This window comes from Rhodamnia argentea, chromosome 1 (genome assembly GCF_020921035.1).
Source record: "Rhodamnia argentea isolate NSW1041297 chromosome 1, ASM2092103v1, whole genome shotgun sequence".
Lineage (NCBI taxonomy): Eukaryota > Viridiplantae > Streptophyta > Magnoliopsida > Myrtales > Myrtaceae > Rhodamnia > Rhodamnia argentea.
Window position 1 is genome coordinate 29,594,896 of NC_063150.1, and position 14,304 is coordinate 29,609,199.

At 47.4% G+C, this 14,304-nt stretch overlaps 1 protein-coding gene across 1 annotated transcript; it reads left to right on the plus strand.

Annotated features, from left to right (window-relative positions):
• The first annotated feature begins 1,495 nt into the window (after window positions 1–1,495).
• LOC125312494 (germin-like protein subfamily 1 member 7) lies at window positions 1,496–2,537 on the plus strand. Its single transcript, XM_030657583.2, has 2 exons — window positions 1,496–1,688; window positions 1,866–2,537. The coding sequence occupies exons 1-2, from the start codon at window positions 1,571–1,573 to the stop codon at window positions 2,417–2,419; spliced, it is 672 nt and encodes a 223-aa protein (XP_030513443.2). The 5' UTR covers window positions 1,496–1,570; the 3' UTR covers window positions 2,420–2,537.
• The last annotated feature ends 11,767 nt before the right edge of the window (window positions 2,538–14,304 follow it).

Consider the following 14,304-nt stretch of genomic DNA (forward strand, 5'->3'; position numbering starts at 1 on the left):
TCTTCTCCAATTGACTAGTCTGCTTTATTGGGGCGATAAGTAAATTTCTTATTCCAGTGACGAATTGCTCCGCAACGGCTTTCTCTGCTCCAGCTGAGAGATGCATGAATCTGATGTGGGAGCGATCATCTTCGATAATGCTTATCTCTTCCTTTCTTTTTTCTTTCTTCATCATTGTTTCGATGGGCCAGGATGGACTCATGAGCCGGATTGAGTGCGGACCATTTCTTCAGATAGATTATCATGTCCTGAAAAGATTAAATAATTCATTTACTAGGTGTTCCAAATACATCTTCACCCCCAAAGGACTTGCCTAGTTGGTGATTTGCTATCATGCCATTGTTACATAAATCATGCAGGATGAATGCACCATTTAGTCACCAGCTGTGTACTTGTGTTATGACAGCAAGAACAAGTGAAGCAAGCATCTAAATATTGGAGAGGTAAAATGCCTATCCCAGACAACAGCATGGTCTGAAAACTAATGAGTATTCAAACTTCCGTATGTGGAGAATACTCCCGAAGAAGAAAACTCGAGATTACTAGTCTTAAAACTTCGATATGTAGAAGGTAAGAAAGCGGGGAACGAAGACTCACTATTATAGAGGGACATTTGGTAATTTCAATGGAATTAGCTAAAATTCCTTGCTGTTGATAGCAAAAACCGCTTTTGAATTTGAACCTTCCTAAGCTTCATTTTTCAACAAAATTAGGTGACTTATGTAATATCCACCAGCTCAGCATGGAAATAATCACACCCTTGACCCTCAAGTTAGCAATGTCTTATAAGTTCTAGATGCCATCGGAATAAAAGATTGCTTACGCGTTCCAACTTTTGTAAAACCGTTCTGCTCGTTAGGTTGCAGAGCAGTCGCGGCTTTGGACAACAGCATCTTATGTCTGCCCTCCTAGGAACCATTTCTGGATAAATGAGACCATGTTTGCACATAACCATGGCTTAATGGACAAGGGCGCTAATCATACTAAATGTTCTTAACATCAATTATGAGCTCGCATTGTATATCCAAAGCTATTTAGTGTATCAAGTTTTGTGCAACAGAAGAGTGAATCATTGCTACTTGTATTGTTACTAAGTCCAGCGTTTGGCATGTTAAAGAAGATGACGTCCCTTGGCAATTACTAATAGTGAATATCAGCAGCCTAAGAAATTTCATTGCGAAAATGAGTGTGAAAAGAGCTTTCCCTACTTGAGAGAGGGTCAATCCAATCCACATCAGACTCATGAAACTGCGTTCATGAATGAGCACTTCCGTAGCCGAAAATATCCATTGTTTAAGCTGGAGATGATAAAGTCAATTTGACCGCCACATGATTGTAGTGGTTAGGGAATGGTTCATTCTTTTGAATTAAGAAGGGTTGAAAGGATAGAAACTTTGAAAACTTGGTAATCTGCAGGGAAACTTGCAGCATAAATTGTATACCAGGTCAAGCATTATCATCTATAAATAGAGACCATGTTAGCATGCAAGACCCCACACTCCTCCATCGAGCAATAATATTCTGAGCTAGGAAATAGAACCTGAGATCAAAGCCCCGACGCCCGCCCACAATGAAGTTCCTTCCAATTAGCCTTCTCATTTTGGCTTTGGCGACTGCCACTGCCTTTGCTTATGACCCAAGTCCTCTTCAGGACATATGCGTGGCCATCAAGGACCCGAATTCTGCAGGTTGGAAATCTATTCTAGTGTTATCTACTTTCTCCTCTTCTTCCGGTTGATGATACCGCAAGTAGAACACACAAAGGGTTTTGTTTTGGTAGCATGACATCACTTTCATCTATCAGAAATAGTCTATATACCACATTGAGTAATGCATATTAAGATCAGTTCTGATTTCTTATGCAGTGTTTGTGAATGGACAATTCTGCAAGGACCCTAAGCAAGCCACTGCAGATGACTTCGTCTTTATGGGGTTCAGAAACCCAGGGAATACTGCAAACCCACTTGGATCAAAAGTCACACCTGCTACTGTCATGGAGTTTCCGGGGCTCAATACTTTGGGCATATCCATGGCTCGCCTCGACTTTGCTCCTGGCGGTCTAAACCCTCCCCACACTCACCCTCGTGGCACTGAGGTTCTGGTTGTCGTGGAGGGCACGCTCCTTGTCGGCTTCGTCACATCCAACCAATTGAACAACACTTTCTTCAGCAAAGTCTTGTACAAAGGCGATGTGTTTGTTTTCCCAATTGGACTCATTCACTTCCAGTTGAACACCGGAAAGACTCCCGCACTGGCCTTTTCTGGTTTGAGCAGCCAAAACCCAGGAGTCATTACCATAGCTAACTCCGTCTTCGGAGCGAAGCCACCCATTTCTGCTGATGTTCTCACCAAGGCCTTCCAAGTGGACAAGAAAGTTGTCGACTACCTTCAGGCACAGTTTTGGTATGACAACAACTAAATGGAACAGATGACTAGTGAAATGCCGACAGAGCATAGCCATATACCTTATCAGATCATTGCCACTTTCCATGAGAGATTGCCAATAATAAATCATTAGTTTTGGGGTATTTATATACCCCGTGTATGAATCCTTGAGCAATAAAGTTCCTTCTCTTTGTCCCTCCCTCCTTGTTTTGAGGATAACTTCTCATTCGAGAAGAGGCAATGCCAAGCAAAGTCATAAAAGAAACAAAACACAGATTTTGATAAGACGTCTGTAAAGTCAGTGAAAATAATTGCGACTTGGTCATTCAGATCAGCCTCAAAATGATCAATAGAGCACATAACGTTATTGGGCACGTTCCATTAGGGGGCTTATCGCTTAGAAGTTCGACGTACATCTAGAAGGATCCACAAAAATTCCATTGGTGTCACCTTTTTCGTGGTCCAATTTTGTGGAAGCACGGGAAAGGAAGTCCCAGTCGACACACCTGTCATCAAGATCAATGCTTCATGCTGCCTAGTCGCCAACGTGTTTCCTATGAACCAGGATGTGTCGCCATTTGTAGAAAACATGTGGTATTTTCACAGTTCGATATCTGCGTATCTGTGAAAAACTGTCCTATTGAATGCGTTGCACTCCATGCTGAAATTCAGACTATTTTCCAAACCATGACTAGTTTCAACCGAAAGCCGGACTTGGAAAACCATTCACTAAGAAACTGTGCCATAGGCAAAGAATACTCCTGAAATAACTCAAGATAAAGTAGCTGATCAGAAGAAGAATATGGGAATTTTGAAAACGAACCAAAGGGGGAGACAACGACTCACCATAACCAAATTGAAGTCCCCTATGATATTTTACATCCTTCGCAAATAGTGAAGGACAATTATCTAATAAACTTTCAGTATCGAAGAACGGTTCGGATGTCAAGCTCACAACAGAGATGCAAATTGATATGTCACCATCATCGACACATCTTTGACAGCTCTGCCATTTCTCCATGTAATACTAAGATGCATAGACTGCCTTTTAACAGCTCTGCCCCGTCTTCTGCAATTTCCTACTAGCGAGTCCTTGTTAGCACAAGTCCCAAAGTAACTTTCTCCTTCCTTTTTCCATAATTGAATCGTAATGCAATGCATACACCAGGCAAAGCGATGAAGTTCCTGCATATTTCCCTTTCAAAAAGCTTCAGGTGATACAATTTACTTCATCAATAGGACTGCCTGACGTGTTGTATGCAGGAAAATTCAAAAAAATTTGCAGACTCCCAAGGTCTGGTTGTTCTGACTTACATTATATGGAGATAGGTGAAGCACAAGCCAAAAATTGAATCTATCGACTTTCGAAGTACTGTTTTAGGAGCCAAAGCCATTGGACCCACAGCATATTTGAAGCTTTTTCGAGTGAAAGACTAGTAAGGGCATTTCTTAATTAAACTACAGGATAACGAGCAGGATAAAAATGGATATCTCTATTCAGTTTGACACGGTACTTAGGATAATACAATCATGTCCAAGTGTTCTGCCTGAGTCCTTCGTCTATTCTCACCATAGTTCTCTCCTTGTACATTAATTAATACATGCTCGCTAGGTAATCCTTTCTCAAAATAATTTCGTGCTTTTAACAGAAACAATAAAAACCAAAGTGAAAATCATGTCAATCCTCAAGCAGGCTCGTCCGAACCAATCTACAAGTCCATTCCAGAAACTATGAGACCATTTAGAAATCCATTGAACAGAATATGAGATAAATTTCTTAACAAAGCCTAGCTGTGTGAAGCAACTAAAGAAATGCTTTAGTCCGGGATAAGATAGAGGGAAAATGCCAAAAAAAGGCCCCAACTATACTTATTTTCTCAATTAAGGGCCCAAAGTGCAACTTGTCTCAAAAAGGGGCCTCAAGTGCCTTCTTTCGGTTCAAATAAGGGCCTAAGTGGGGACACTTTCGTTTTTTTTACATTTTGAGATTTTTTTCCTTTTTTCCTTCTCTTTTTTTTCCTTTTTCTTTCTTGTTTCCTTTTGTTCTTTTCCTCGTCGCCGGCAGCCGTGGGCCGAGCGGCCGCCTCAAGGCATTTTTTAGGAGATTTGTCCTATAACCGAAGATGGATAGAGAGATTTCACCGACTCCGCTCACTCTGGTTCTTGCCGTTACTTTGCTGGTTTCTTCCACCCGAAGATCCTTTCCCATTGTCGTCCCTTTCTCTTCGTTGCGAATAAGATGACGACGAAGAAGACGTGGGGGAGAAGGATGAAAACAGCTGACCCAACTCGAAGACCGAGCCCGCCTTAATCGAACCGATTGGGACGTTGAGGACCGGACCGACCCGTCAGAGGATTCTCTGAGCAGCGGGAGGCTCGGATTTGAGGCATCGGAGGTAGATTTGGAGCCGCGGTGGAGAAAATGCATCACCGATTTGGACGTAGATTGGGTGTTCTTGTGACGCCCGGGAAATTCGAACCATGTAAATTGCTCGAATTCAATAAAAAGGAAGAGAATTGAATTTTAGTCGGTGCAAATTTTGGATCGCAAGGACAAAAGTGACGAATTTGGACTAATCCCGAAATGTCGTTCGATTTCGATTGGGTCTCGAAATCGTGATCGCCACGAATTAGGATTTTTATTCTTCGAGCCTAAACTTTTCCGGACCCAACCTAGCCCGTGAAAATCCAAATTTTATTCCCAATTGGTTGAGCCAAAAATCCGATCAGTCCCGATTTGTCAAATTACTGAATTTCCCTCAATAATGCACATAAGACAAGATATTTAAAATATCTTGTGGACCCCATCTTCAGTCAATCCTCAGCCACCCACCAGTCAATGCCCACGTGACTTTCTCTCTCTCCCCCTCTTCTTCTCTTCTTCTTCTTCCTCTTTTCTTCTTTGGTTTTGCAACGCTACGCCCTTCACCCGACGCCTTCTGCTGCTGTGTTTCGCCGACCCACCACCTCCAGCCACTTCCTCCGACAGCCGGCCTCCTCCGCCACCTCACCACCTCCACCTCCGGCCGCCGCAGAACCACCGGGAAGCCCAGAACAGCCCCGACGCCGGTCTGCTCTGTTTCGCGTCCGTGGGCCGCCCGGGCCGCTCCAGCCGCTCCACACCACTTCCGACCACCATCCACCACCACATCACCTTCCCTTCGACCTCCAGACTTTGACCCACCGCCTCGAACCGCCACGAACAGCCCCGGAACAGATTTGAAACCCGTCTGCCCTATTTCCGTCGCCTGAGTTGCAGCTGCTGTTCCGGCCGTCTCCGCCGCCTTCCGCCGCTCACCACCGCCACCGACGACCTCCTTAGAGTCCTATCTCGTGCCTCGGAGCTTGTGGTGGCCGGCCGCCGCCCGTAGAGCCCGATTTGAGCCCCGATCGGACCTCCCCTGTTCTGCCGTTTTCCTCTGTTTCTGCTCTGCAATTCTGTACAGCTGCTGTTCGGCCGATTCCGGCCGCTGTCCGCCACCCCCAGCTGGTCCTGAAGGTCGTCCTCGACCTGTAGGTGAGTCCCCCAGCCTTCCCTAGCCTCGCTTCAGCCTGCGAGATCGTTTTTCCCCCAAATTCAGCCCGGTTTCCCCTGTTTTTACCTCTGTCGGTTCTGTTTTTCAGCTTCCGCCGCTCGCCGGACCTCCAATCGCTGAGCTGCTACCGTTTGCAGCGATTTCACAGCCGAACTTGTCACTGTTTTCGGCCGTGAACAGTGTCGCCGGAACAGTGCCGCTGGTGAACAGTGTTTCCGCGCGTGAACAGTGTTTTCCGCGTGAATAGTGAACTTCGGCCCCGGTCTCAAAAATCGTGCCCGACCCGACCTCGACCACCGTTTTTGGTGAGTTGACCCTAATCCTTGGTTAGGGCGCTAATTGCGCCTAGAAGTAGTTAGCTAGTCGATAGGGAATTTAGGTAGATTTGATTATGGTCGGATTAGTTAGAAACTCGGTTTAGGGTAAATGGCCATAATCGATTAAATTAGAATTGTCTGTGGCTAATTGTTGATAAATGAATTTGACTGTATGTGGTGATTTGATCGCGAGCGAGCGATAGGTTAAAGACGAGCGATCTATTGGCAATTATAAATCGAATTGGCTAATCAATGAATTTGGCACGAAATTGAGCCTTTATGTGGCCTAATCGAATTGGTTTATTCGTGTTGAATTGATGACTTTGTTTGGGCGGATCGCCACGTTGAAATGTTGATTTGAGTATCCTGGATGCTCGTTGAGTGAGTTGGCGTCCGCTTGGGAATTAATTGTTCCGTGTATCTTTGCGGTGTCTATTCGGTAGTCCGCATATGCATATGACCGTGTGCAAGATCAAAGACATATTTTAGCATGAAAATGGCCTTGGGGCCGAGTCTTTGAGCACGTTTGTGTGAGCATCCGGCCTAAATCAAAGAGAATAAATTGATTGATGTGTCGGGTGTGCTGTATGGTCATATGAAGGAACGATGATGGGTTTTCCTGGCAAGTTAAGACTGTACACATAGTACACACGGTACCATTTTTATGAAACCACACGACTTGCTAGAAGCACGATAATTCATGCCCCGTATGGTACGTACGGTTTTAAGGGATTATCGGATGCCGGTCGCAGCTTGTGATGGACCGAAGCCCCGTATAGGGATGCCTACTTGCCGTACCGCGCAGGGTGCACTGGATACACCGCTTGTAGTAGCCGTTGTCGAGAGGGAAAATGAACGTAGCCCGGTCCTGCCGGAAGAATGCGGGATCGCATTAATTGTGAGAGTCGATCACGCCGGTCGCGTGGATCCTCATCACCGTGGCGCCAAGGGCGCGATCATCGTTAATAAATGGACTCGTGTGGTGTCCAGTGCATACTTGTGAGTGTGATGCGTGTTCGGATGGTTGTCTGATGTGGCCGTTGAGTGGAGTCAAGCATTGCATTATGTATGGCTCAAGGCCGGTAAGTATGCATGTGGGTGATTATTGTCATGTGATATGATTGTTGGATATATGGTTATATCTTGGTGTTATAATCCTCGTGGTTAGGATGTTTTAGGTGAATCGGTGTCCTAACCGAGCTTAAGCTTGATTCACTGAGATTTATATCTCGCCCCGTTGTGGGAACCACTTTCGAGTCCCAAGTGATGGAGCTTTGCGGATACCAAGGCCAAGTTATGAGAGTAGTCTTTTGGAGTAGATGAGAAGTTAACCTTATCCGACCTAGTAACCTTTTGAGGTCTTAGTGAGCTACCCCGAAGTATGGGGTTGTATATATTTATGTAGCTCAGTAGGGTTAAGACTCATCTGCTGTCTTGTAACTACGTATGCTATTTTTGATTATCTGCCTTGGTATGTATCTCCCGCTATGCTATCCCTATTTGTTTATATGTTGTATGGGAGTAAACCGTTTCCGCATGCGTATATAGTTGAAAGGTCGATAACGTGCCCGGGACGTTATCCTTCGTGACCTCGTGGCGATTTGGTAGGGATGTCGCAGGCTCGAGAGGCGGGGCGTGACATCCCCGCCCAAGGTGGTATCAGAGCAAGGTCAGCCTGATCCATCCGGTCATTGGCCGGGAGTAATAAGGAGCGATGGGATATGAGATAGTTAGTAGGACTTTTATCGCTATGCATGTGATTGTTATTGTGTATTAAGTTTTGGGGTCGCCTTCTGACCGCATTTTGCTTTGGGGTAAGCGGGACTCCGCATCATTTCTGCATAATGAGCGGACGCGGTAGAAGAGCACCTCGAGCACCCCGAAAGAGGCTCGTGAGGCCGGCAGATGAGATCGCCGATGTTGGAGCGGCACCTCCTGTCGCACCTCCCGTAGCTGGTCCCGCTCGGCAAGAGCCGACTATGGCAGAAGTTATGCAAGCTTTAGGAGCTATGGGGGAGTTGATAGGGCAGCAGATAAGGAATCAAAACGCCGCCGCCCCCACTACCGTTGAAGCCCCACCTGTAGTTCCACCTGCAGCTTCGCCAGTGGATGTGCCACCCGTGGCCGTAGTTGAGGATCGTAAGGCTCAAAAGATGGTGGAACAGTTTCTCAAGTTGAAGCCACCGCAGTTCATCGGAAGCGGAGACCCTGAAGCGGCCACCCAATGGATTGAAGGATTGGAGAAAGTGTTCAACTTGCTTAGATGCTCGAATGAGGATAAGGTGGTCCCGGCCGTCTATCAACTAGAGGGTAATGCCAGTACTTGGTGGAGAGTTGTCAAGGATAGAATTTTCCCAGAAGGTACGATCCCGGTGTGGGATACCTTTATGGAGGCCTTTAATAACAAGTATTTCTCGAGGACAGCTAGAGAGCGTAAGATGGCCGAGTTCTTCCGCCTCCGCCGTAATCAGATGACCGTCGATCAATATGAAGCTAAGTTCTCGGAATTATCTAAGTATGCCTCGAGATTGATTGAGGACCCCGAGGATAGGGCTAGAAGATTCTGGGGACGGGTGAAGCCCGAGATTAAGAGTGTACTAGCGTCGTTCAATCTTCGGGACTATGATGACCTTTATGAGAGGGCGCCGATAGTGGAGCAGGACTTGGTTGAGAGGACTGCCGCATCCGGGTCGCGGTTTACGTCATCAAACAGATTTGAGAAGAGGCAAGGAAAGAAGCCTATGTATGGAGGCGTACATCACATCCCACCCAATCGCAGAGGAGCGATCAATAAACCCGTTTTCCGCCAGAGTGAGGTGTGTTATCTGTGTCATCAGAGACATGGGCCCGGTCCGTGCCCATATAGGAGTGGAGCCTGCTTTGGATGTGGCCGGTTGGGCCATCGGGTGAAGGGCTGCCCGCAGAGGCAGCAGGGAATGCGAGCGCCACAACCGAGAGGACCACTAAGGGGAGCCATGCCACAAAACTTCCGGAATCATCCCCCGGCTCAAGGAAGGGTGTTTGTTGTCACCCGTGAGGAGGCGAAGGATTCGCCGACCGTTACTGGTACGGTCCTCTTGCATAATCAAGTCGCCTATGCTTTGTTTGATCCGGGTGCTACGCATTCCTTTGTCGCCGATAGATTTGTTAAACCGGCCGATTTGAGTGTAGTACCATTAGATGTTGTTTTTAAGGTTTCTACACCTTTAAAGGATAGCGTAGTGGCTGCAAATGGATGTCCTAACCGTAGGTCAGGTTATAGATGGACATGAGGGCGTAATAGATTTGATTGTGCTGGAAATGTATGACTTTGATGTGATTGTGGGGATGGATTGGTTGATGAAACAAAAGGCTGTAGTGGATTGTTATCGTAAGGCCATCTAGTTTAACCCGTTGGATGGAGTAGGTTTTGAATTTGTTGGAAGTCGAGGTGGAACCTCAACCTTGTTGATTTCGTCGTTGGAAGCGACGCGTCTGTTGGAAAGTGGATGCCAAGGGTATTTGGCGACCGTATTGGATGTATCGGTGGAGGAATCGAAGATTGAGGACATCGCAATAGTTTGCGAGTTTCCGGATGTCTTTCCTCGAGAACCGCTCGGTTTACCGCCAGAAAGGGCGATAGAATTTGTAATAGAGTTAGCTCCTGGGACGGAGCCGATCTCTAAAGCACCATATAGAATGGCGTTGTCGGAACTCAAGGAATTGAAGGTGCAGATGCAAGAACTGTTGGATAAAGGATTTATCCACCCCAGGGCGTCGCCATGGGGAGCACCAGTATTGTTTGTCAAGAAGAAAGATGGATCTATGAGGTTGTGTATAGATTACGGGCGGTTGAATCAAGTAACGATCAAGAATAAGTACCCACTGCCTAGGATTGATGATCCGTTCGATTAGTTGCAGGGAACATCGGTGTTTTCTAAGATTGATCTACGTACGGGATACCATCAGTTGAGGATCGGGAAAGAAGATATACCGAAGACGGCATTCGGGACGCACTATGGACACTATGAGTTCACAGTGATGCCGTTTGGTCTTACGAATGCTCCCGCTGCTTTTATGGATCTGATGAATAGGGTGTTCAAAGAGTTCTTGGATCTCTTTGTGATCGTATTTATAGACGACATTCTGGTGTACTCGAAGAGCCTAGAGGAGCACGAGCAACATCCGAGGGTAGTTTTGGAAACTCTAAGGGTACATCGCCTTTATGCGAAGTTTAGCAAGTGCGAGTTTTGGTTAACTCGTGTGGCGTTCCTAGGCCACATGGTCTCGGGAGAGGGAATTGAAGTAGATCCATCGAAGATCGAGGCGCTTATGGATTGGCCAAGACCGAAGACAGTGACGGAGATCAGAAGCTTCTTGGGTTTGGCAGGCTATTATAGACGTTTCGTGGAAAGATTTTCAGCTATAGCCTCACCTTTAACTAAGCTACCGAAGAAGGATATGAAGTTTGAATGGACGGACAAGTGTGAGCGTAGTTTTCAAGAGCTTAAGCATAAGCTAACTACGGCTCCGGTGTTGACGATTCCGTCCGGCTCGGGAGGTTTCGAGATCTACAGTGACGCGTCTCTCGTAGGTCTGGGTTGTGTGCTAATGCAACATGGAAGAGTGGTAACGTATGCGTCTCGCCGATTGAGACCCCACGAGTTGAACTATCCAACGCACGACCTAGAGTTGGCTGCGGTCGTGTTCGCTTTGAAGATCGGGAGGCATTATTTGATTGGAGAAAGTTTTCAAGTGTATACCGATCATCAGAGCTTGAAGTACATGTTCTCTCGTAAAGAGTTGAACATGAGGCAACGCCGATGGATGGAACTTCTTAAGGATTATGATTGTGAGATCCTATATCATCCGGGCAAGGCGAATAAGGTTGCGGATGCCCCGAGTAGAAAATCGGTGATTGCTCAATTATGTGTACATGAATGGCGTTTGCTCGAGCAAGTAAGAGACTCGGACTTCAAATTGGAAGTGAGTCGTCTGTCGAGTCTCGTAGCTACATTGAGAATTGAGCCGGAGGTGCGGACTAGAATTAAGACCCCGCAGTCGACGGATGCCACTATTCAGAAGATTCTCCAAGAAGATGTAGCTAAGCGAAGAGTCGATTTTCAAGTGGCCGAGGATGGGATATCGAAGTTTAGAGGATGTCTAGTTGTGCCGGTCGATGAAAGTTTAAGGGAGGATATCTTATCGGAGGCACATCGTAGCGCTTATAGTATCCATTCTGGAAGTACGAAAATGTATCGGAATCTGAAGCAACACTACTGGTGGAATGACATGAAAGCGGATATAGCCAAGCATGTGGCTAAGTGTTTGACTTGTCGGCGGAGTTAAGGCGCAAAGACTCGTAAACCCGGGAGGTTTGTTGCAGCCTTTGGAGATTCCGGAGTGGAAATGGGAGCATATCACGATGGACTTCGTGATGGGATTGCCAAGGAGTCAAAGAGGACATGATTCAATCCGGGTTGTGGTAGACCGATTGACGAAGTCGGCGCACTTCATTCCAAGAAGAAAAGACTTCGCTTTGGACGGATATGCAGATTTGTATATGAGGCACATTGTGAGACCGCATGGAGTGCCGGTGACGATCACCTCGGATCGTGATCCCAAGTTTACTGCCACGTTTTGGAAGAGTCTGCAGAGCGCTTTAGGAACGAAGTTGCGATTCAAGACGGCCTATCATTCGCAGACGGATGGTCGGCCCGAAAGGACTATTCAAACTCTGGAGGATATGTTGAGAGCCCGTGTATTGGATTTCAAGGGTAGTTGGGAAGAGCAGTTGCATTTGGTTGAGTTCGCCTACAACAATAGTTTTCTTCAGAATATTAAGATGGCACCGTTTGAAGCGTTGTATGGTAGAGCGTGTAGAACGCCGGTTTGTTGGGACGAGGTAGGTGAAAGGAAAATCACCGGTCCCGAGTTGGTGGAACAATCTATGGAAGTGGTCAAAGTTATCAGAGACAGATCGAGAACCGCTCGTAGCCATCAGAAGAGCTATGCAGATAGGAGGCGTAGGCCTCTGGAGTTCCAAGTGGGCGATCATGTTTTTTCGAAGGTGTCGCCTATGAAAGGGACGTCTCGTTTTGGCAAGAAAGGAAAGTTGAGCCCCGGATATGTCGGGCCTTTTGAGATTTTGGAGCGGATAGGAAATCTGGCATATCGTCTTGCGTTGCCACCAAGATCGGCTCAAGTGCATAATGTATTCCGTGTGTCGATGTTAAGAAAGTACGAACCGGACCCCGTTCATGTCCCGAGTTATGAAGAAATTGAGCTAGATGAGCGAGCTACGTACGTGGAACGGCCGGTCGGAATCGTGGATACGAAATAGCAAGTACTCCGGGGTAAGACGATTAAGTTAGTCAAAGTGGTTTGGCAATACCATGGAACCGAAGGAGCTACCCGGGAGAACGAAGAAATTATGAAGAGTAGCTACCCGTATCTTTTTGAAGAATCGTGATCGCACTGTAATTTCGGGGACGAAATTTCCTAAGGTGGGGAGAGTTGTGACGCCCGGGAAATTCGAACCATGTAAATTGCTCGAATTCAATAAAAAGGAAGAGAATTGAATTTTAGTCGGTGCAAATTTTGGATCGCAAGGACAAAAGTGACGAATTTGGACTAATCCCGAAATGTCGTTCGATTTCGATTGGGTCTCGAAATCGTGATCGCCACGAATTAGGATTTTTATTCTTCGAGCCTAAACTTTTCCGGACCCAACCTAGCCCGTGAAAATCCAAATTTTATTCCCAATTGGTTGAGCCAAAAATCCGATCGGTCCCGATTTGTCAAATTACCGAATTTCCCTCAATAATGCACATAAGACAAGATATTTAAAATATCTTGTGGACCCCATCTTCAGTCAATCCTCAGCCACCCACCAGTCAATGCCCACGTGACTTTCTCTCTCTCCCCCTCTTCTTCTCTTCTTCTTCTTCCTCTTTTCTTCTTTGGTTTTGCAACGCTACGCCCTTCACCCGACGCCTTCTGCTGCTGTGTTTCGCCGACCCACCACCTCCAGCCACTTCCTCCGACAGCCGGCCTCCTCCGCCACCTCACCACCTCCACCTCCGGCCGCCGCAGAACCACCGGGAAGCCCAGAACAGCCCCGACGCCGGTCTGCTCTGTTTCGCGTCCGTGGGCTGCCCGGGCCGCTCCAGCCGCTCCACACCACTTCCGACCACCATCCACCACCACATCACCTTCCCTTCGACCTCCAGACTTCGACCCACCGCCGTGCACCGCCTCGAACCGCCACGAACAGCCCCGGAACAGATTTGAAACCCGTCTGCCCTATTTCCGTCGCCTGAGTTGCAGCTGCAGTTCCGGCCGTCTCCGCCGCCTTCCGCCGCTCACCACCGCCACCGACGACCTCCTTAGAGTCCTATCTCGTGCCTCGGAGCTTGTGGTGGCCGGCCGCCGCCCGTAGAGCCCGATTTGAGCCCCGATCGGACCTCCCCTGTTCTGCCGTTTTCCTCTGTTTCTGCTCTGCAATTCTGTACAGCTGCTGTTCGGCCGCTTCCAGCCGCTGTCCGCCGCCCCCAGCTGGTCCCGAAGGTCGTCCTCGACCTGTAGGTGAGTCCCCCAGCCTTCCCTAGCCTCGCTTCAGCCCGCGAGATCGTTTTTCCCCCAAATTCAGCCCGGTTTCCCCTGTTTTTACCTCTGTCGGTTCTGTTTTTCAGCTTCCGTCGCTCGCCGGACCTCCAATCGCTGAGCTGCTACCGTTTGCAGCGATTTCACAGCCGAACTTGTCACTGTTTTCGGCCGTGAACAGTGCCGCCGGTGAACAGTGTTTCCGGCGTGAACAGTGTTTTCCGCGTGAATAGTGAACTTCGGCCCCGGTCTCAAAAATCGTGCCCGACCCGACCTCGACCACCGTTTTTGGTGAGTTGACCCTAATCCTTGGTTAGGGCGCTAATTGCGCCTAGAAGTAGTTAGCTAGTCGATAGGGAATTTAGGTAGATTTGATTATGGTCGGATTAGTTAGAAACTCGGTTTAGGGTAAATGGCCATAATCGATTAAATTAGAATTGTCTGTGGCTAATTGTTGATAAATGAATTTGACTGTATGTGGT